Consider the following 24,525-nt stretch of genomic DNA (forward strand, 5'->3'; position numbering starts at 1 on the left):
GGAACTGAAGGCATGGTCACCAATAGTGGAGACACTAAAATTGGGGATGTGCAAGAGGCCCAAATTCCTTGACAATAGACTATTCCAACACTGAATGAATTGGGGGGGAAAATAAGATAATTAGACTGGAGTATTCTGCAGGTCAATGAGTGGGCGCGCTTGTTGCTTCTTGTGCTCTTACCTCCCAGGCTGCCTGGTGAGTCTGTGTCTTGAATTTAATGGTCCAGTCTGACTCGCAGACCTCCGCACAGTGCGGCATACTGAGGACAACGGGCCTGCACAACAGCATGCCTGTTGGGCCGCAGGTCACCATGGGACTCAGGACTGTCTGCGAACCTTCGGATGGCGGTCTTTGGAAAAGAAAAATAAGAGAATGCCCGTCAATCGGTCACCGCGACAACCAACAAGCCCCCAATCCCCCCCCCCCCCCCCCCCCCCACCTTCCCCACCAGTGTTATCCTGCCCTTGAAATAGGTTAGCTAAAAAAAAAAAATCACCGACAGGTGACCCCAGCTGATGATAAAAGGAACCTGATAGCAACATAACCAGGAGCCTCTGATACAAGATAAAGCTACCAGTAAATCCAATAAGGAAATCAGGAGCGAGTGGCTAGAATGTGGAACTCATTACCACACAAAATGGTTGAGGCAGATAGTTTAGATCCTCCAAAAGGAAGCTGCACAACAATAGATGAGTGAACAGTGAGCAGAAGGATGGACTGGAAGTGTGTGCTCAGTAGATGTACTGGAAGTATGTGCTGAGTGGATGCATTGGGAAGAAACCCAGGTGGAGTGTAAAATCCAGGGTAGATTAGCTGGGCTGAGGGTGTCCTTTTCCTGCAAAACAGGCACCAACATATCGTTTCAAGTCGGGTAACACTTCTGCTAAAATATTGGACGCTGCAGCATTGCACAGATGTGTTCCACAGCAGTCCGCGAATAGCTGACATCAACTCAAAACAGGGAGCTACCTTTATCGTGGTTGTTGTCACAAGGGGGCAGCAATGTCATTTTTCCCAAAAGAAACCGTGGAAAGTTTCTCTGACAAACTTCCTGCTGAAATGTGCCAATGTAGCTGTATTTACAAATGCTGCGTGTTTACACCCGGGTGCAATGTGACACTAGGCACATCTTACCCCAGAGCATGATACAGGTGAGATGCGCTGAGAGTTAAGATGTGGAACAGGGGCGGCACGGTGGTTAGCACTGCTGCCTCACGGCGTCGAGGGTCCGAGTTCGAATCCCGGCCCTGGGTCACTGTCTGTGTGGAGGTTGCACATTCTCCCCGTGTCTGTGTGGGTCACACCCCCACAACCCAAAAAGATGTGCAGAGTAGGTGAATTGGCCAAGCTAGATTATGGGGTCAAATTCCACTCTAGACACTTGAACATGAACAGCTAGTCTGATGCTCTGGGAAAGTACTGAGGGAATGCTGTACTATCAGAGGTACAGCCTTTCAAAGGGCTTGTTAAGCTGAAACCCCACCAGCTTTTGCACGTAGAAGATCCCAAGGCATGGCATAACTTTGAAGAACAGGAGGAGAATTCACCCAAGTGTCCTGACCAAGATTTATTCCTCAATCAACGTGACGGTAAAATCTGGTGATTATAACATTGCTGATTTGGGAGCTTGCTGTGCGCAGATTGGCTGCTACATTTCCTATGTCACAACAGCGATTATATTTCAAATGTACCTCAGTGGGGCAGCACGGTCGCGCAGTTAGCCCTGCTGCCCCACGGCGCCGAGGTCCCAGGTTCGATCCCGGCTCTGGGTCACTGTCCATGAGGAGTTTGCACATTCTCCCTGTGGCTGCGTGGGTCTCACCCCCACAACCCAAAAGATGTGCAGTGTAGGTGGATTGGCCACGCTAAATTGCCCCTTAATTGGAAAGAATGAATTGGGTACTCTAAATTGAAAAACAATGTACTTCAGTGGCGGGAAGAATTACTTTGACAGATGCTACATTATCTCTTTTTACTACGAGATCTCATTTCTTAAATGCCAGGGCTGTCATCGCTGGAGGAAGTGTCTAATGTAAGTCTTAGACAGTATGCTGTGACTTCACCTGCCACAAGTCTGCCACAATGTTCTGTGTTCTGGTGATGAGCAGGTGAAGGTATTTTGGGGATTATTCTGCATGTTAATAAACGCTCTGTCCTATTTTTGCCGAGTAAGGAATTGGAAATTGCAATGGAATCATTCCTTTTTGGTTGACCTCCTGCCAGTCCATCCTTTCCATCCTGCATTTCCATTGGATGGAGGCAGGTCGAGTAAAGATTTATCGGAGACACGTTTGAGGAATTTCAAGCGATGCGCAATTTCCCATTGTAAGTGTAAGCTCTTGCTAAATGCTCCATTAAGGTGCAATCGGAGCAGGTGTGAAAATTGCACAGCATCCAGCTCTTCTCGTTATTCCCACCCTCACTGTGCCCACTGTTCTCTTTGAGGAAGACAGGAAGTGGCCCTGTAGGACAGGGGATCAAAAACATATTCCAGTGAAGAGTTTTCAGGCTAAGGAAAGTGATCCTGGGTTTATTCAAGGAAAGATGTACACGGAGGATTGTAAGTCACCGAAGAAACATGAGGTCCGATAGTTGCTTTGTTTTCGCTACAAGATCCTTTCAAGCTCCCGGCACAATTGCGGAGTACGTTTAATTATTTGAAGCTCCTGGAACATCAGCTGGGCCCTAAAGAGTACACAGAGATCTACACCCACATTGATGTGGGCTCCGGACACGTGAGGCTCCGTGATGGTTGCAGGATTCACCCCTACATTTCTGCAGTGTACCGAACAGCACAGAAAAAATTGTAGTCGACTATGATTCTTGGGACAAAAAAATGTAAATTCTTCCATCAAGTTTCTCCCTCTTAATACTTTCAGTGGGTTAACTATTAGTTACATTGCCGTTTTATGCTAAGTGAACTGAATATTTTGTTAAAAGGGAGTTGAGCATTATTACCTTGAATAGATACTTTGTCTCATAAAAGAAACAATGTGACAAAGTTGTCGTGTTAGGAGCACGTTTGCTCTCTATTTTCTCTCCGTTAATTCATTCTTTTCTTTTTCAAATTTAGATTATTCAATTCATTTTTTCCAATTAAGGAGGAATTTAGCGTGGCCAATCCACCTACCCTATCTTTTGAGTTGTGGGGACGAAACACCCGCAAACACGGGGAGATTGTGCAAACTCTACACGGACAGTGACCCGAGCCGGGATTGAACCAGGGACCTTGTCGCTGTGAGGCAGCAGTGCTAACCACTTGCGCCACCGTGCTGCCCCTATCCTTTAATTCTTTAAGAAAAATCCATATCCATAATGCATAGAATCCCTACAGTGCAGAAGGAGACTATTCGGCCCATCAGGTCGGCACCGACCCTCCGAAACAGCACCTTACTGAGTACTAATCCCCCCGCCCTATCCCCACACATTGATCACGGCCAATCCACCTAACCTGCACATCTCTGAAGTGTGGGAGGAAACCCTCGCTGACACGGGGAGAACGTGCAAACTCCACACTCAGTCTCCCAAGGCCAGGATCGAACCAGGGCCCCTGGTGCTGTGAGGCAGCAGTGCTAACCGCTGTGCCACCCTGCCTTCCAAGGCAGGATATTTTCAGTCTCCTGAGTTGTGTAGCTGACAACTGGAACTCAAACAATGGATGCCTGGAAAATGATGGCTTTCAGAAAGACCAGGTAACGACCATGCAAACTGCAGGCAGGTAGAAGAGATAGAACAGACTTGATGGGCCGAATGGACTCCTTCTGCACTGTAGGGATTCTACGATAAGCACCACAGTCATTAAGAACATGTAAATGTCACATAGATTACACACAGTCAGTGAGATTGAACAAACACCATCATTGTAATGTTTTTAAGGAAATGGATATATTAACACTGATCTTTCTTACAGGAATGTGTGGATCCAGATCCAGCAGGGATTAGCTGGCGGGGAGGGGGGGGGGGGGGGGGGGGGGGGGGGGGAATGGGAGGGGTGGTTCATGATGGATTGAATGACATTACTCCCAAATACTCTCACATTTATCAATTGCTCGTGATGGTGAAATAATTCGGGGGAATAATTGGGTTTTCTCAGTCACTGAGCTGGTCTTGTCGACAGTAATTCCCTGAAAAGCTTTCTTGGAAGAATTACGAATGCAGGCTCCCTTTGCTCACTGAGACTACTTTCTTTCACCCCTACAAACCTCGTAATATTATTAGAAAGTGACCAAATTTTGCAGACCAAATGTGCGGTAGAAAGAGACCTTTTTTAACAGCAATCACCTGATACCCATCATTAAATCTGAGAATTATAATCTCTCTGCACTGTAAAATTCCAGTATAAATTTTTCAGGAGGGATTAACGTTGGAATTTGAAAAGATGGCTTTATGGTTTTGAACTTCCAATTGGTAAAGTTTAGTATGAATTTTCCCTTGCACACCATTTTTATGTGGGCAGCAGCTCTATTTTATTTCTGGTTGTGAACTGCACATTAGTATCATGCTCTGATTAAATGATGTGGGTGCCACCAGCTATGGAGCTGGACAACATGCTGAAATGATAGTTGGGGTTGATTATAGTCACCATGTAAGTGCAGCACCGGAGGGGGGGGGGGGGCATGCTGGCGCAGTGGGTTAGCGCTGCTGCCTCACGCCGCCGAGGAGTCACGTTCGATCCTGGCTCTGGGTCACTGTCCGTGTGGAGTTTTCACATTCTCCCCGTGTCTGCGTGGGTCTCACCCCCCACAACCCAAAGATGTGCAGGCGTAGCTGGGCTGGCCACGCTAAATTGCCACTTCATTTGAAATAAAATGAATTGGGTACGGCAAATTTATAAAACAAGACGTAAGTGCAGCATACATTCATGTCGGGGAACGTGTTACTTACAACGTATTTTCCCTCTTGTTTATTGTCAGGTACATTTCGTAGAACTTGCCCTGCGGAATTGAGCCCTTTGGTACCAATAAACTGACACCTGTTTGGAGGAAGAAAGCAAAGATTGGCAAAGGAAGAGAAGTTAACAAAGCTCAGAGAATATTCTGCTGCACAGTGTAAGCGGGCAGCACACCCCGTCCTTGAAGCAAGGGGTGCGATTCTCCGGCCTCACAGCCCCGTGTTTCTCGGGGCACCTGCCGCTGTCAATGGGAATTGAAGCCACCCCACGCCGCTGTGCGGGAAGCGCTGCAGGCAGGACCAGAGAATCCCCTCGCCAGAGAATTTCGACCTAGGTGTTCGTTGGTTCAAATCCTACTTCAGGTACTCGAGCACATGGTCCAGGCTGACACGCCTAGTGCAGTACTGAGGGAGTGCTGCACTGTCAGAGGGCCGGTACTGAGGGAGTGCTGCACTGTCAGAGGGTCAGTACTGAGGGAGTGCTGCACTGTCAGAGGGTCAGTACTGAGGGAGTGCTGCACTGTCAGAGGGTCAGTACTGAGGGTGCTGCTCTGTCGGAGGGACAGTACTGAGGGAGTGCTGCGCTGTCATGGGGTCAGTACTGAGGGAGTGCTGCACTGTCAGAGGGTCAGTATTGAGGGAATGCTGCACTGTCATGGGGTCAGTACTGGGGGAGTGCTGCACTGTCAGAGGATCAGTACTGATGGAGAGCTGCACTGTCAGAGGGTCAGTACCGAGGGAGTGCCGCACTGTCAGAGGGTCAGTACTGATGGAATGCTGCACTGTCAGAGGGTCCATAATGAGGGAATGCTGCACTGTCAGAGGGTCAGTACTGAGGGAGTGCCGCACTGTCAAGGGTCAGTACTGAGGGAGTGCCGCCCTGCCAGAGGGTCAGTACTGAGGGAGAGCTGCACTGTCGGAGGGTCAGTACTGAGGGAGTGCTGCACTGTCAGAGGGTCAGTACTGAGGGAGTGCTGCACTGTCAGAGGGCCGGTACTGAGGGAGTGCCGCACTGTCAGAGGGTCAGTACTGAGGGAGTGCCACACTGTCAGAGGGTCAGTACTGAGGGAGTGCTGCACTGTCAGAGGGTCAGTACTGAGGGAGTGCTGCACTGTCAGAGGGTCAGTATGAAGGAGTGCCGCACTGTCAGAGGGTCAGTACTGAGGGAGAGCTGCATTGTTGGAGGGGTCAGTACTGAGGGAGTGCTGCACTGTCATTGGGTCAGTACCGAGGGAGTGCTGCACCGTCAGAGGGTCTGTGCTGAGGGAGTGCTACACTGTCATGGGGTCAGTACTGAGGGAGCGCTGCACTGTCAGAGGGTCAGTTACTGAGAGACTGCCGCACTGTCATGGGGTCAATACTGAGGGAGTGCTGCATTAGCAGAGGGGTTTCATCCTGAAGGAGTGCTGTACTGTCAGAGGGTCAGTACTGAGGGAGAGCTACACTGTCATGGGGTCTGTACTGAGGGAGAGCTGCATTGTAGGAGGGTCAGTACTGAGGAGTGCTGCACTGTCATGGGGTCAGTACTGAGGAAATGCTGTACTGTCATGGGGTCAGTACCAAGCGAGTGCTGCACTGTCAGAGGGTCAGAACTGAGGGAGTGCAGCACTGTCAGAGGGTCAGTACTGAGGGAGAGCTGCATTGTTGGAGGGTCAGTACTGAGGGAGTGCTGCACTGTCAGAGGGTCAGTACTGAGGGTGTGCTGCACTGTCATGGGGTCAGTACCGAGGGAGTGCTGCACTGTCAGAAGATCAGTACTGAGGGAGTGCTGCACTGTCAGAGGGTCAGTACTGAGGGAGTACTGCACTGTCAGAGGGTCAGTACTGAGGGAGTGCTGCACTGTCAGAGGGTCAGTACCGAGGGAGTGCTGCTCTGTCAGAGGGACAGTACTGAGGGAGTGCTGCACTGTCAGAGGGTCAGTACTGATGGAGTGCTGCTCTGTCAGAGGGTCAGTACTGAGGGAGTGCTGCACTGTCAGAGGGTCAGTACTGAGGGAGTGCCGCACTGTCAGAGGATCAGTACTGAGGGAGTGCTGCACTGTCAGAGAGTCAGTACTGAGGGAGTACTGCACTGTCAGAGGGTCAGTACTGAGGGAGTGCTGCACTGTCAGAGGGTCAGTATTGAGGGAATGCTGCACTGTCATGGGGTCAGTACTGGGGGAGTGCTGCACTGTCAGAGGATCAGTACTGAGGGAGTGCTGCACTGTCAGAGGGTCAGTACTGAGGGAGTGCCGCGCTTTCAGAGGGTCAGTACTGATGGAGAGCTGCACTGTCAGAGGGTCAGTACCGAGGGAGTGCCGCACTGTCAGAGGGTCAGTACTGATGGAATGCTGCACTGTCAGAGGGTCCATAATGAGGGAATGCTGCACTGTCAGAGGGTCAGTACTGAGGGAGTGCCGCACTGTCAAGGGTCAGTACTGAGGGAGTGCCGCCCTGCCAGAGGGTCAGTACTGAGGGAGAGCTGCACTGTCGGAGGGTCAGTACTGAGGGAGTGCTGCACTGTCAGAGGGTCAGTACTGAGGGAGTGCTGCACTGTCAGAGGGCCGGTACTGAGGGAGTGCCGCACTGTCAGAGGGTCAGTACTGAGGGAGTGCCACACTGTCAGAGGGTCAGTACTGAGGGAGTGCTGCACTGTCAGAGGGTCAGTACTGAGGGAGTGCTGCACTGTCAGAGGGTCAGTACTGAAGGAGTGCCGCACTGTCAGAGGGTCAGTACTGAGGGAGAGCTGCATTGTTGGAGGGTCAGTACTGAGGGAGTGCTGCACTGTCATTGGGTCAGTACCGAGGGAGTGCTGCACCGTCAGAGGGTCTGTGCTGAGGGAGTGCTACACTGTCATGGGGTCAGTACTGAGGGAGCGCTGCACTGTCAGAGGGTCAGTACTGAGAGACTGCCGCACTGTCATGGGGTCAATACTGAGGGAGTGCTGCATTAGCAGAGGGGTTTCATCCTGAAGGAGTGCTGTACTGTCAGAGGGTCAGTACTGAGGGAGAGCTACACTGTCATGGGGTCTGTACTGAGGGAGAGCTGCATTGTAGGAGGGTCAGTACTGAGGGAGTGCTGCACTGTCATGGGGTCAGTACTGAGGAAATGCTGTACTGTCATGGGGTCAGTACCAAGCGAGTGCTGCACTGTCAGAGGGTCAGAACTGAGGGAGTGCAGCACTGTCAGAGGGTCAGTACTGAGGGAGAGCTGCATTGTTGGAGGGTCAGTACTGAGGGAGTGCTGCACTGTCAGAGGGTCAGTACTGAGGGTGTGCTGCACTGTCATGGGGTCAGTACCGAGGGAGTGCTGCACTGTCAGAAGATCAGTACTGAGGGAGTGCTGCACTGTCAGAGGGTCAGTACTGAGGGAGTACTGCACTGTCAGAGGGTCAGTACTGAGGGAGTGCTGCACTGTCAGAGGGTCAGTACCGAGGGAGTGCTGCTCTGTCAGAGGGACAGTACTGAGGGAGTGCTGCACTGTCAGAGGGTCAGTACTGATGGAGTGCTGCTCTGTCAGAGGGTCAGTACTGAGGGAGTGCTGCACTGTCAGAGGGTCAGTACTGAGGGAGTGCCGCACTGTCAGAGGATCAGTACTGAGGGAGTGCTGCACTGTCAGAGAGTCAGTACTGAGGGAGTACTGCACTGTCAGAGGGTCAGTACTGAGGGAGTGCTGCACTGTCAGAGGGTCAGTACCGAGGGTGCTGCTCTGTCGGAGGGACAGTATTGAGGGAGTGCTGCGCTGTCATGGGGTCAGTACTGAGGGAGTGCTGCACTGTCAGAGGGTCAGTATTGAGGGAATGCTGCACTGTCATGGGGTCAGTACTGGGGGAGTGCTGCACTGTCAGAGGATCAGTACTGAGGGAGTGCTGCACTGTCAGAGGGTCAGTACTGAGGGAGTGCCGCGCTTTCAGAGGGTCAGTACTGATGGAGAGCTGCACTGTCAGAGGGTCAGTACCGAGGGAGTGCCGCACTGTCAGAGGGCCAGTACTGATGGAATGCTGCACTGTCAGAGGGTCCATAATGAGGGAATGCTGCACTGTCAGAGGGTCAGTACTGAGGGAGTGCTGCACTGTCAGAGGGTCAGTACTGAGGGAGTGCAGCACTGCCAGAGTGTCAGTACTGAGGAAGTGCTGCACTGTCAGAGGGTCAGTACTGAGGGAGTGCCGCACTGTTAGTACTGAGGCAGTGCCGCACTGTCAGAGTGTCAGTACTGAGGGAGTGCTGCACTGTCAGAGGGTCAGTACTGAGGGAGTGCTGCACTGTCAGAGGCTCAGTACTGAGGGAGTGCTGCACTGTCAGAGGGTCAGTACTGAGGGAGTGCTGCACTGTCAGAGGGTCAGTACTGAGGGAGTGCCGCACTGTCAGAGGGTCAGTACTGAGGGAGTGCTGCACTGTCAGAGGGTCAGTACTGAGGGAGTGCTGCAGTGTCAGAGGGTCAGTACTGAGGGAGTGCCGTACTGTCAGAGGGTCAGTACTGAGGGAGTGCCGCACTGTCAGAGGGTCAGTACTGAGGGAGTGCCGCACTGTCAGAGGGTCAGTACTGAGGGAGTGCTGCCCTGTCAGAGGGTCAGTACTGAGGGAGTGCCGCACTGTCAGAGGGTCAGTACTGAGGGAGTGCTGCACTGTCAGCACTGAGGGAGCGCTGCATCATCAGAGATGCCATCTTTCAGTTGGGATGTTAAACCGACGCCCCATCTGCCCTGTTAATACATGTACGAAGCCCACAGTGTCTATTCAACCAATAATTATCCCTCAACCAAAAGTGAGCAAGTATCCGTTGGTTTGTCTTATTGCTCTTTGTGAGAGCTTGCTGTGGACAAGGTGGCCGTCATGGTTACTGCATTACAACAGCGCACTTCAAAATTACACGTGCAAAGCACATCGAGTCATCCTGAGGCCGTGCAAGACGCTATATAAATGCAAGATTTCTGTTCAACGTTTCAAATGGGCTTTAAGTATTCCTGGTTCAGTGATAATATACCTGCCTGTGTCATGGTCAAATGAAAGGGGTGTGGGATAGAAGGGTTTCTACAGATAGGAGACAAACCGACAAATCAGATAAGGTCATTTGGATGGAATAATTTTCAATATCAAGGTAGTAACTGGGTAGAATATCTGCACAGACTCGATATGGTCACAGGCGGGTCAACAGTGTCTTTGAGAGTAATTATTGCTCAGTTTTCTGCAGGGCTTTACAAAAATATGCATCAAAACTGCTGGGAAGGCTCTTAATCTCCAGTAATCTTGACATTTAGAGATTGCTAACGCCAAGAGTAATGAAAGCCTTTTTGACAGTACAACAGAAATGCAAGGTTGGTTTGCTGTTAATGGAACTGGCAGGTGACATTTATCATAAACATTAATTTCATATCTTGTGTTATTGTTGGCATTTTCTGCTTTGGGGTTTGTTTTAATATATAAAGATGTTAGCTCAGGAACAGAAGATTGCATCTCACTCAGCATTGAAAACAGGAAATGACAATGAACTGGAAAATAAAAATGTTGGTTTGCACAGGAACACCATAATTGATCTTGGCTCCAAGCCCAGCCGGGTGTCTCCCCTTGTCTGAACGAAGACGGGTATAGGTAGTCGCTGGGTGGCGATACGAATGAGAGGGAACTACCTGTTGACCTGGCATGAGCATGGTTAGGTATTGCTGGGAGGTTTAGAGTTATCTCAGCATTGTAGTTATACTGAGGTATTTCCTCAGCCCAGCATATTGTATCAGCAGCTGTCTGCGACCCAGAGTTTACTGAAGGCCCGGGGCCAGCCGTTCCAAAATGGAAGGGTCATGTTACCCGAGAACATCATTTTGCTCAATCTATCAGTGAGATTTCAGTCACGCATCAAAGCCTGTCCGTGCTTTCCCAGGCGCAGGCCAGTCGAACACACCTGAATTACTCCCGTCAGGCGCGATTTGATTGCGACTCACAGGAATTCCCGAGAACAGGTCTAAGCAACACTCCGGCACGGAAACAAGCTGTGTCACGACCTCGAACAGCAGCTTTGTCCTTCGGTACTTTTGTTCCTGCGCCGAGATGGCAGACTTACTGACTGGGCACCCGAACTCCAAATTGGGTCTTAAGCTACTGAAATGGGGAGAGGGACAGGGCAGGGGCCTACATTTGGGTTCTAAAACCCGTGGGGGGGGGAGACAGATGGTCTGTTACCAGCTTGGTTCAGTGTGCATGACTCCCATTGTGAAATCAATAGGCGATAAAAGAAAGGTTTGCATTTGTATAGCTCTTTTTGACTCGAACAGCTTTGAAACTCTTTTGGCGCATAGTCACTGTTGTAATGCAGGGAAACATGACGACCAATTTGCGCACAGAATGCTCCCATAAACGACTAAGAAAATCGGGCAGCCAGACTGCTTTAGTGACGTAGTGAGGGAGAAATGTCCACCGGGAGACCAGCAAAACGTCCTAGTTCTTCCATGAGAATTCTTACATCCGTCGATGAGGGGGATTTGACATTTCATTCGAAATTTGGCACCTCCGACAGTGCAGCACTCCTTCCCCGTGGGCCTCAGCCTGGGTTACGGGTTCAAGTCTCCGGAGGAGGACTTGCTGCACCACCTGCTGACCTAGAGGCAGCCTTGGACAACATTCCTCCCTCAGATTATCTGCTCTTCTTGTGCATAAAATGGCTGCCCATTTGCCGAATTAAGAGTAACTTGTGTAGGGCTCCCGGCGGTCCTGGAAAGAGAACATTATAAACACCAACAACGACAGCCGACATTTATACATTGCCTTTGAAGGTAGCGTCATATTAGACGAAAAACAAGAGTTGCACGATGGTAATCTACTTATGAACATACAAATTAGGGGCAGGAGTAGGCCACTCAGCCCCTCGAGCCCATTCTACCCTTCAGTCCGATCATGACTGATCTGATCGTGGCCTCAACTCCAGTCTCCTGTCGACCCCGGATAAACTTTGACTTCCTTGTCAGTCAAGAATCTATCTCCCTATTCAATATTCACAGATCCAGCCTCCACTGCTCTTTGGGGAAGGCAATTCCGCAGACTAACAACCCTCCGAGATAAAAATTTCTCCATCTCCGTCTTCAATGGGAGATCTCTTTTTTAAAAATTGTCGGGTCCCCTCAGCATCTTATATGTTTCGATAAGATCACCTCTCATTCTTCAAAACTCCCAACGGATTCTGGCTCAACCCAGCCAATCATAAAGTACCTAATTCATTCCAGAATCAGTGGGTGAACATTCTCTGAACTGCTTCTAATGCTGTTATATCCTTCCTCGAGTCAAGAGACCAAAACCGTACGCAGTGGGCAGTGGAATAATGCAGGGAATGAGGCACGGGTGGTTGGCACCCCTATCAGCCCTGGCCCAGAAGTAGAGTTAACATGGACTCACCCTCTGTCAGCTCCATGTAAACACTCAATGAACTCATCTTCTTGGCTGCCTTTACTGATCTGATTTGTCCAATCCATGTTTAGATTTAAATCACCCATAATTGCAGTGTCTTTCACACAAGCCAAAGTATTCTTTCTTGCATACCCCATCCTCCAGTGTGGTTATTGTTCGGAGCCTTATATACTACTCTCACAACTGACATTTACCCATTGCTATTTCTTATTTCTACCCAAACTGATGCTACATCTTTTCAGAACAAAGATCATTGGTCATTATTTGACCAATGCCATCCTTAATTACCAGAATAATCCCACCACTTTTTTCTAGGTTCCTGCCCTTCCAAAATGTAAAGTACTCTTGAATATTCAGCTCCCAGTCTTGGTCACCTTGCAACCACATCTCTGAAATGGGATCGGGGCACATTTATTTCTAACTGAGCTGACAATTCCTCTGTTTGTTGCAAATGCGACGGGCGTTCAGAGTCTTTATTTTGATCTTTTTACTCCTTTGGCAAACTCTGGTCTTATCTGCTGGTATGGTACATTTTTAAGCCTTTATAGTCTGTCCCTTCCTGCCACGCTCTGATTCCCATTATCCTCATCGCTACCTTGCTCTCTTGCCTTGTCCTTTCCCTTCAATCTGCCGCATCTTCCCTCACGTGATCTCTCGCCCCAGCATTTATTTAAGGCCCTCTCTACTTCCTCTTCTAATCTAATTTACGGAGATTCAATGGTCTATAATCAAATAAAACGAGTGAATTTTCTTATCAGGAAAGTACACAATCAAATCGGACTATAGATTTGACAGGGTTTCAATGGGGGCTGGGCAGTGTTTGTGACTGACCAGGGTGAATTTGTAGGTTAATGTGTTTAGCATGACATTCCACTATGTGATATTTTTAGACAAGTTTTAGCAAATTTATTCAAAATGCAAAAACGAGTTTAGTGTGGGAACATTAAACAGCATCACTGATAAGGAAATATATCTCCAAAGGCTTGGAGTCAATTCAAGGATATACTATCATCTTAAGATTCAGGCTTTATCTGCCCTTACCCTAGTCCCAGGACATCACAAGCTGCTACTTTGGGGGAGATAACCCAAGATTTCACAGAGCAGGGTTGAATTATCTTAACTTTTGAGACTTTGATTTGGCACTGGATCACAAAGGTGTATTCACTTAGCATGGAGCCTCTACACTGGCCCATGGATGCCCAGACACAGGACTGCAACAGCCAAACCCAACTGGCTCCTGGGGATGCTCGGACTGGGGATAGTTCGGAAACCTTCAGACATGGGGCGCAAACAAAAGGGGAGAGTTTGGAAAAAAGAGGAAATGCCAGGTGAAACATCGGGAAAACAAGGTGCACAAGGCAGACTCCAGATGGCATGGATGGAGGATATCAGAACGTGGACTGGCATCTTTATGGGACAGGCAGTGGGGGCAGCGGAGATTAGAAAATTAGAAAGAATATTGTTTTGAATGCGGCCAACCCTTGGAAAGAGGACTCTTGGGAAAAAGACAAGACTAAACTTGGTAAAAACCTCTCCCCATTGGAGATCATCACAAAAAAAAAGTCCCCTTGCATGTGGGCGTTGGGTGGCCAAGTTCCAATGCAGCACACTAACAGACCATTCCGCCCATCCAGTCTATGCTAGGTTCATGCCTCCTCCCAACGTTTCCATCTAAATCAGCATGATCCTGCAATGTCCTCTGGTTGTTCTAGCCTGGACAAGTTGGAATATCTTCTCATTTGGAGAATATTGTGACAGTTTTGGGCCCCGTATCCAAGGAAGGATGTGCTGGCCTTGGAAAGGGTCCAGAGGAGGTTCGAAAGAATGATCCCTAGAATGAAGAACTTGTCATATGAGGAACAGTTGATGACTCTGGGTCTGTACTCGTTGGAGTTTAGAAGGATGAGGGGGATCTTATTGAAACTCTAGGATACTGAGGCCTGGATAGAGTGGACGTGGAGAGAATGTTTCCACCTGTAGGAAAAACTAGAATCAAAGGGCACAATCTCAGACTTTAAAACAGAGATGAGGATTTTCTTCAGCCAGAGGGTGTTGAATCTGTGGAACTCTTTGCCGCAGAAGGCGGTGGAGTCTTTAAGACAGAGATAGATGGGTTCTTGATTAACAAGGAGATCAGGGGTTATGGGGAAAAGGCAGGAGAATGGGGATGAGAAAAATATCAGCAATGATTGAATGGCAGAGCAGATCTGATGGGCCGAGTGGCCTAATTCTGCTCCATGTCTTATGGTGAAATTATCTATTCACTTTGGAATCCCAAAAACAATGATTGCATTGTCTCTGAACTTCTTTATACCAGTGGGAACGTTACCAGTTTACAACATTGTGCCTCAAAATCTATTCCTCCCTCTATTGTTCTGCTTGCAAGTGAAGCCCTGATTAGATTTACTGCCTGTAGTCACTGGCAGATATCCATTACTGTATCTGTCATGTCTCTTATTATGTTATAGTTGAAATCTGACACGTGTTGAGGTCATATAGAGGGGAGGTACACAAAGGGGCTGTAGTTAGCGGCTATGTCCTCTGCAATCTCGGTTCCAAACTTTAGAAATCATTAGATAGGCCTCAGCCGCTGTAGGTGACCTACCATGGCTCTCGGTCTGCCAACCCCTCAACATTAAAATTCTCAGTTGCGTTTTCAAATCCCGCTCCTCACTCCTGCCCAACTTTGCAGCTACCAGTCAACTCTCTAAACTCCTCCAAATCTGGCCATGTGTGCACCTCCCCAGTGTGAGTCCATCCACCACTGGTGACCGTCAGCTACCCAGGCCGAAGCTCTGCAATTCCTCCTCTGTTGTCACCTGCGTCCTGAAGACGTTCTTTAAACCCTATCTCACTGGCCTGAACATTTTAATGGCTCGTTCTGACATCTCCTGATTTGGCTTGGCCGGTAGGGTCTGATTGCACTCCAGTGGATCGACGTGGGACTTTCCGCATGCCAGCACAGGCGCTGCATAAATGTCAGCTGTTGTTGTAGCCCGTGCCCCGAGCGCAGGTCGAAGTCACAAACCTGAGTTGGGCACCATCAGCCGTCCACCCAGGCAGCCGAAGGTCCCACTGGCACTGTATCCAGGGTCCCTGGGCATGGTGCCCAGATGCTGTGAGCTGAGCACTTTGTTCCTCAAGTTCATGCCGTTCATGTTGTCCCTGATGATGCCCCCTGGATACGTCCCCAGCGAGCCCTTGCCCGGCGGCTCCACCCCACCCACCAGCACAGAGGCCGCGGTGGAGGAATTGTACACCTTGATCTTCAGGCTGGGTAACGGGTCCAAGAGTGGAGAGTTTGTCATAGGGATCTTGTCGGCTGTGTCTTGAAGAGTGTACATGGGCCCTCGGTATGAGCCTGCACTTGCTGTTAGGTCTGGTTGTATCGATGAGTTCAGCAACTGTGAGTTGTCTGGAATAGAGGAAGAAACACAAATGCAATGAGATTTAAATAGAATGAACATCAAATTCGCAGCCCTGATCAACCGATACCCATTTTTTCCAGGAGGACTATTCCACACTTCCCTCCCTTCTTACCGTACCTATCACCATATCCTTCTATTCCTTTCTCCCTCACGTGTTCATCCAGCTTCCACTTAAATGGCTATTCAACGCAGGTATTCCACACTCCCAGCACACTCAAAGAGTGAACGGGGTTTCTCCTGAATTCCATGTTGGATTTGTTTTCAATGCACCCTCACTGCCAAGTGCAAAAATGGACTTTGCTAAACTGCTATGAACTATGCAAAAACAGCACTGAAATCAACAATTTCAACTGTATTTTCTCGGAATTCATTTTGCAATGACGTGAGCCACGGGAGTCAACCACATAGCTGTGGGTCTGGAGTCACATGTAGGCCAGACCGGGCAAGGACGGTAGATTTCCTTGCCGAAAACATTATAGATACAGATATAGAACAGTAGATATAGAACAGTACAGCACAGAACAGGCCCTTCGGCCCTCAATGTTGTGCCGAGCCATGATCACCCTACTCAAACCCACGTATCCACCCTATACCCGTAACCCAACAACCCCCCCCTTAACCTTACTATTAGGACACTACGGGCAATTTAGCATGGCCAATCCACCTAACCCGCACATCTTTGGACTGTGGGAGGAAACCGGATTAGTGAACCAGATGGGTTTTTACGACAATCGACAATGGTCATTGTTAGGCTTTTAATTCCAGATTTTTATTGAATTCAAATTTCACCGTCTGTCTCGGTGGGATTTGAACCCGGGTCCCCAGATCTTGCACTGGGTCTCTGGATCACAACAACACTGTGCAACTGCCTCCCCTTTATCCTTTAGGTAATTATGCAAAGACGTACTGCCTCTTCCCAACTTCGAAACAATCTAAATTATGTTATAACCCCATCAAGCAAAATATGTTGAGAGTGTTGCAACGATTCTTAGTTGGCATGGAATGCCTGCTCCTCATTAATTACAACAAGTACTGATTTCACCTCTGCACTCAGATTCCTTCCCCCAGCAGTACTCTTTATCCAAGGTACTACATCTTTCTGAGACAGTTACTCTCCAGACAGCACCTATTAGCCTTGTCAATATTAGAACAATCCCATGGATGTGACTAACTGCTCCTTCAGCAATACTCTCCTCTCCCGTGCATGTGCCAAGTACCAGGTAACCAAAGGGGTCATTTTTAAAGGTTAGAAAAATAGAAGCAGCAGGTACCTGGTGAGCTTAGGCAGCACAGTGGTTAGCACAGTTAACGCCAGAGTCCCAGGTTTGATTCCCGGCTTGGGTCACTGTCTGTGCGGAGGCTGCACGTTCTCCCCGTGTCTGTGTGGGTTTCCTCCGGGTGCTCCGGTTTCCCCACACAAGTCCCAAAAGACATGAATTGGACATTCTGGATTCTCCCTCAGTGTACCCGAACAGGCGCCGGAGTGTGGTGACTAGGGGTTTTTCACAGTAACTTCATTGCAGTGTTAATGTAAGCCTACTTGTGACACTAATAAAGATTGTTATTATTATTAAAACCATCCTTCCCTCTCGCCTGGATAATAAAGGTCCCACAGCATTGTTTCAGGAGGAGCTCACCCCCAATGTCTTGGGCCCAACATTGATCTCGCAACTGCCATGTAGACAGACCAGCAGAGCTGGTTATTAACGCATTGCTGCCTGTGGGAGCATGCTGTGAGCAAAATTGGTCTCCGGGTTTTTCTACATTATTGCCATGGCGGCATTCCAAATGTACCTTGCTGGAAAATAAATGAACCGGGCGGGGGGAGGGGGGGAAGATGAGGAGAATTGTTTTTACTCAGCAGGTTGTTCTGACCTGGGACTGTGCTGACTGAGGCAAAAGAGAATTGAATACATATTTGAAGAGGGGGAATCTGCAAGGCGGTGGGGAAAGGGCAGGGGGAGGGCGGGATGAATTAGATAGCACTGACAAAAGACTGGCCCAGCTACAATGTGAAAAATAACTCCCTTCTGTGATTCCACAATCACAGCCCAGCTTTGAGCAGATTATAGGGAGTAAGAAAAATAGAGATGAGCAGGGGGAAGGGTCTGATGTGACACCATTGTACATGAAGGCACAGTGCTTGACATATATTGGCAGATCAATGGGTCTTGAGAGTGGAACAGGGCATGTCGACACCAGTCATGCCTTGATAGGGTGTTTCAGTCTGACTGGGGCATGTATGTGTGGGTGTGGTATGTGTGTGTGCATTACAAAAGCGCTCGCTCAATATCATCCCCCCCATACCACAGTGACATTGTAAACCCTCAACGTGGCATACTTAATTAATGCTCCGCTAATGGACCACTGAATGATGTGCCTGAATTAATATTCCTAAACTAAGAACTGGGACTAAAATTTATAATCTGTAATTTCAATCAGGGCGGTCACAGAGGAGGCAAGGCACACACTTCGCACAGAGTACAGATGTTGCTGTGTGCCAGAGAGCAGCGATAGTCCATTAAATAGGGACGCCACCATCAATCCAGAAAGAGATTCTGCCGACCACATGTTTGAGCAACATTGTGCGTGAATTCCAGTGCTGCTGTGATAAGATGCCAGGCACATAGCCCGTATGTCCCAAAGCTTGGCTGGTCGAATCACACAGCAGGTTCCTTCAATAATTTGTAAAAGACAGAGTCCAGACTGCACTCAACCGGCCTGTGCTTGCAAAACCTAAATCAAAGCTTCCGCTGTTAGATGCGATTCTGCGATTGGGCAGAACGTGCTGAACAATCGCAATTGCGCCAACCAATCAATTCAAGATAATCAGTTGAACTCGTAACTTGGCTCAGTTGAACTTGCCCGAAGCAATACACATTCGTACAGGACCCATTCTCTGCAAACAAAAGAAACATGTCCAAGCCTTATACCTTTTACCGAATGACCCAGGAGTTTGGGAAGCCTATAGTTCCCTGCTGCTTTCTCCATGGAAACACCCTGGCCAATCAGGGCCAACCAATCAGTACCCTTTGCTCCTGCAGAATAAATTGCTGTGAAAGTTTTGAAATTTGACATTCTTGTGTTTGTCCTGATGAGCGTGAGATGATTTTAGGGGAGGCACAGTGGCACAGTAGTTAGCACAGCTGCCGCACAGCGCCAGGGAGCCGGGTTCGATTCCGATCTCGGGTGACTGTGTGGATTTGCACTTTCTCCCCGTGTCTGTGTGGGTTTCCTCCGGGTGCTCCGGTTTCCTCCCACAGTTCCAAGATGTGCAGGTTAGGCAGATTGGCCATACTAAATTGCCCCGTAGGGTGGGGTTACGGGAAAAGGACGGGGGGGATTGGGATTAGGTAGGGTAGTCCTTCGAAGGACTCGATGGGCTGAATGGCCTCCTTCTGCACAGTATCCTATGATTCCATGAAAAGTTTTGGCAACACATCGCTCTCTTATTACAAATCATGCAAACGTAAGTAATTGGAGGTCATCTGTGTGCGGTCTAAGTTGTTACTGCCATTCTTGACTGATCTCTGTAAAGGTGCAGCTACATTATTCAATGCGTTCCTTAATGATACACTAAATCTGAAGTAATAAGCTATGGCTGTGTGAATTTGACTCAGTAAGTGGCACACTCACTGAATGTTAGATAGCTCTGGGTTTAAGTTCCGCCACAACAGCCAAGCACATAATTGAAGCAAATCCTTCTGCTTTAGAGATAGCATTGTTTAGGTTTGAACTTAAACTGCAGTCCCATCTGGTCGTTCAGGTGGATAGATGATAGGTAACTGGTTTATTGAAGAAACAGGTGCCAAATTGTGGTGACGATATAAATAAAACAAGTTAACATAATTCATATCATAGTTATAGAGAATCATTAGCATAAAAATAAAGAATAAAATAATGAAAGGATTGCACGATTCTGAATATCTCACTATACAAATAATTTTAACAGGTGGCAAAATACACCTCTTTTTAATTACAGAATAAAATAAAGGGATCCACTGTACTCCGAATTTCAACGCCCAGAGAACATATGCTGTCAGGTTAAGTTAATTAAATTTTTGATCATTCCGGCAGCACAGTGCGGCAAGGATTGGAGAGCGATAGTCGGGGGTGGGGGGGGGGGGGGGGGGGGAGGATGGAGAGAGATGGAATTTATGGTTCTACCTCACTCCCTTCAGCAACCAAGGACCTAGCAACAAAAGCTGGATTGCCCCAGTTTTCAATTGCGAAGGGGTTGCTGAAAGACCAGACTAATACATTGGGTGTGTTGGACCAAGGTGTACTGATTCAAACCTTTAAATGCAAGCTGGTCCCAACCCAGTTCGGCTACTTAGTTGTGATCTGCTTAGCTTGTGCCCAGGAGGGTTAAACTGTAATATTTGAACAGCCTGAAAGGGTGCTGACAGAAGATTGAATAATAACTTACAAAAAGAAATTGGATAAAAACTTGCAGGAGAAATATTTGAAGAACTATGGGGAAGAGTGAGGGATTGTAGAGCCAGCACAGCTGTGAGGGGCTGAATGGCCTCCTTCAGTGCTGCATCATTCTGTGATTAATGTTGGGTATAGACCGCTCTAAAGCATTGTAGCAAACCGTTTCAATCTAATGCCAGTCTTAGAGTGAAAAAACTGCCTTGTCAAATATCAAACGTTTTTCATTTCCTGCCTTTGCATTGGTTCTTGTGAAAATCAATCAGTTTAATAAATGGTTGTAACTTTAGCCATTGTTCGAAATTACGTTTCCCTTGGCATCTAATCAAAACAGCAGAATGGTGCTGCAATAGATTCAGTACAGCCCCTGCCAATGTCAGTACTCATATACGAATAAAGCTTTGCGATGGTTGTCACTCTCATTAAACAGGATGAAAGCATTGCCATGGTTTGGACTGTCATGTCCGGCTTTCAATGTCTGCAGATAAACAGCCTCCCCGAACAGGCGCCGGAATGTAGCGACTAGGGGCTTTTCACAGTAACTTCATTTGAAGCCGACTTGTGACAATAAGCGATTTTCATTTCAAAATGGTCTTGAGCCAGTTCCATTTGAAGAGTTCCTCCTGGTGCCCTGGACCATATTTATTCCTCAATCAACAATTAAGAAGGTAATTATCGATTGTGGGATCTTGCTGTGTGAAACTGGCTGCTGCATTTCCTACATTACACAATCCTTCTTCAGCTATGGAGTAACCTCATGTGGTGAACTATACTATACAATTGCAAGTCTTTCCTTCCTTTCTTTCCAGCTTCAGTTTGCACCCCCCATACCCCCCCCCCCCCCCCCCCCCCCCGCCCCCCGCCAATCTCACCCCTCATTACCCGTGAAGCACCCTGGCCCATCTAAAACAAACACAGCACAGCTTCCATCATCGGACCAATCCAGCGGCAAACAGATGTTGGGGGACTCACCGTGCCGAGCCGTCTTGAAGTTCACTGGTTGGAATCCTCCAGTCAGAGCGGCGGAGGAGTCGGTAATGTCGGTGTCAAAGTGCCGGCAGCTCCTCTTGTACACAATAATGCCAACCACCAGCACTACAACCAGAAAGATGAACACAGCCACCACCAGACTGGTGTACAAGACAACATTAGCGCCCATTGCTGTTGAATTCAAGAAAGATCAAGAGGTCAAGGCTGTAATTTAGGTCATAGGAACAAGAAGGTGACAATTCAGCCCCTTGAATCTGTTCTGCAATTCAGTGAGATCATGGCTGATCTATACTGTAACCCCATTAATTGCTTTGTTGTCATGACATTTTATACCTTGGCTGGCAAAAATTTGATCCATCGCAGATTTACAATTATTTGTGGAGCTAACATCTACCCTTTTTCTTGGGGGAGTGCGTTTAACAAGTCTACCACCAGGGCAGCATAGTGGCACAGTGGTTGGCACTGCTGCCTCACAGCGCCGAGGTCCCAGGTTCGATCCCGGCTCTGGGTCACTGCCCGTGTGGAGTTTACACATTCTCCCCGTGTTAGCGTGGGTTTCGCCCCCACAACCCAAAGATGTTCAGATTAGGTGGATTGGCCATGCTAAATTGCCCCTTAATTGGAAAAAATGTATTGGGTACTCTAAATTTATTTAAAAAACAAGTCTCCCACCTAATTTTGTGCGAATGGCCCATGGCTCTGATTTTGGGGCTATGTTCTAGAATTCTCCGTAACCCCCACCCTATCAGCGAAAAGGTTTCTCTCTGTCCACCCTTATCACTTCCTTTCAAAGTTCTAAAACCTCAATCACACCACCTTTTAATCTTCTACATTCCAGGATATCTGCTTTCCATGATTCCTTGTGTTGAGTATGGCCTTAATGCCTGTACAATAATCATTTAGCTCAAAGACACCAACTAATAAACCAAATGTGATATTCATTCTTCACACTGTCACAGTGAGACATTCAAATTCCTGAACATACAGTAAAGCCAGGGTCCAAAAGTGATTGTAACTGCCTTTATATTTCTTCAAACATTAAGGTCTTTGTCATGCTAGTCTATAGTGCTTCTGTCAGCCCCCATCTAAGCCCAGACGAAGCCAATTTCCCTCAGGTTACAAAATATCCCATTGACTCTACATTATTTGTGGCACAGACCATTCGACCCATCTGGCCAATGCTGGTTCATATGGTTCCTCCTTTCATCCCTCTTACCTCCCCTTCATGAGAACAGGATCCAATCCCTTCCTCTCTTCCACGCTTAACCAGCTTCCCCTGAAATGATTCAACGCCTTCCCCTCAACTGCTCCTTGTGGAAGTGAGTTCCACACTCCCACCACCCTCTGGATGAAGACGGTTCTCTCTCTTGGACTTGTTAGTCACCATCTTATATATTTCTGGCCCCTAATTCCAATGGTCCAGCTGAGTAGCTGTGGGCGGGCGTGTGCCATGAGTTTAAGTCCCGAAAGACGTGCTTGATGGGTGAATTGGACGTTCTAAATTCTCCCTCCGTGTACCTGAACAGGCGCCGGTGTGTGGCGACTAGGGGCTTGTCACAGTAACTTTATTGCAGTGCTTATGTCAGCCTACCTGTGAGACTAATAAAGATTATTATTATTAGCTTTAAAATGGGGAAATTGCACTGAGAGTCACGGCAGCATGGTCAAGCCCAAATAACATGGGTAACAAATTGTGGATAATTGTGATTGGAAAGCTGCCACTTCACAGCATTCTGAAATCACTCTGTTACTCCCTACGCATTGCAATTGCTTCAATCTCATTTCAACCTTATTTTATTGGACGGACAAAGACATATTTCAAAAATGGGTTAATGAGTTTCCACTAAAAGTTCAAGAGGAAAAAAAATTAGCCTAATTTCATGATCGATACCCCACAGGAGGTTAAGACAGACGCGGAGATTGATCCAGCTCATGCTGCAACCTTGACTGGTCGCTGGGAAGCAGAGATCAGGAGCATATTTACAGTTGAGCACAGAAACATACAATTGGGTAAATCAAACTCTCTCCCTCTTTCACGGACTTTCACATTCCGCCCATTTTGAAACATACAGAGCTCAAAACGGCGCTGGGTTTTTCACGATGGAGTGTACGAGCCCAGAATTCGCTGTCAATGAGAATCGTACGTGGCCAAGAAAAACAGAAATGAATTTGAAACAATGAAACGGCAACTTACTGGCACGTTTTAGTTCATTTACTAGCTTTCCATCTGTTCAAAAGAAACAAAAGTAAAATCAACATGGAAGGAAAATGAAATTTTTAGAAATGTACTCAAACAATGGAAAATTAAGGCAAATAAATAAATAAAACACGTGAGTGCACTCAAATACTGTTAATACTTGGTACAGAAAGGTTCACCCATCGGAAATTGTTAGCAACCATTTTGTGATTCGATACAGGATAATCATGTGGAGGCAACAAAATGATGGGTCGCGAAAATACTGCCAGAAAGTGAGGTGTATTTTATTGCTGGGGGGAGTAAATCCTGAGACACGTGTATAACTCTCATTGCAGACATTAAGATCACTCCTTTTTGTGTCTGGGTTAGCCTCACGCAGCAGGATGAAGCAATGTACAGACGTTTACGTTACAGGTATGTCAAAGTCAAGTCAACCTTCCCCGACATCAACTCTTTTTTAATTATAAATTTAGAGTACCCAATTATTCTTCTCCAATTAAGGAGCAATTTAGCGTGGCCAGTCCACCTAACCTGCCCATCTTTGGACGTGAGGGTGAATCCCACACAAATACGGGGAGAATGTGCAAACTCCACACGGACAGTGACCTAGAGCCGAGATCGAACCCGGCACCTCGGCGCCGTGAGGCAGCAGTGCTAACAACCGCACTACCGTGCTGCCCGACTCAACATTTTATCGATGTCTGGAAATGTGGGCGATGTCATGGGCCTTCAGTCAAATTCATCTGAAATCCAGCGTCATTGTAAACGTACTCGAGAATCTGCCCACGTGAGGCAGAAACACTCAAGTAGACATGGCCTTAATTTTTACTATAAAGGGAAAACCCCTTCACCTGAACAAGGACAAGTTGCAGGTTCTCTTGCATTTTTATGTGTGGCCATCTCTCCTGGCCGAAAAAGAGAGTGATGAAGTAAAGAAGCTTTTGCAGAGCTTCTGAGCCGCACAAGAGGCGAGGTCTGTGAGTGGGATGAGTCGTTGCATTGCCAGTGTGAAGTGGGACAAGGCTGCTCCCCAGAGCTGATACATGGCTACAGGTCCATTGAACACGTCAAGACTCCTTTAGCTTTCTGTGTCATGATTTTGAAAGTAAGACTCTTGAGGGTTTTGGCTCGACAAATCACAGCAAATACATCCAGAGGGGTTATCTTTCTGGCAGTACCAGAAACACAAGCTGATTTGACCTGACAAGTGGGCAAA

General features: G+C 47.9%; 1 protein-coding gene across 3 annotated transcripts in view; it reads right to left on the minus strand.

The window, feature by feature from the left end:
• The window catches only part of unc5b (unc-5 netrin receptor B), a 230,359-nt gene that overhangs the window by 16,901 nt on the left and 188,933 nt on the right, over positions 1–24,525 (minus strand). For 2 of the 3 annotated variants that reach the window (XM_038783243.1, XM_038783242.1), the window contains 5 exons: positions 23,307–23,339; positions 21,095–21,283; positions 15,289–15,675; positions 4,886–4,973; positions 182–350 (listed from right to left, as the gene is read on the minus strand). In XM_038783243.1, the coding sequence (XP_038639171.1) occupies positions 182–350; positions 4,886–4,973; positions 15,289–15,675; positions 21,095–21,283; positions 23,307–23,339 (866 nt within the window). The remainder of the gene's footprint in view (positions 1–181; positions 351–4,885; positions 4,974–15,288; positions 15,676–21,094; positions 21,284–23,306; positions 23,340–24,525) is intronic. The other variant, XM_038783244.1, reaches the window with a different exon arrangement.

This window comes from Scyliorhinus canicula, chromosome 22 (assembly GCF_902713615.1).
Source record: "Scyliorhinus canicula chromosome 22, sScyCan1.1, whole genome shotgun sequence".
Taxonomy (NCBI): Eukaryota; Metazoa; Chordata; class Chondrichthyes; order Carcharhiniformes; family Scyliorhinidae; genus Scyliorhinus; species Scyliorhinus canicula.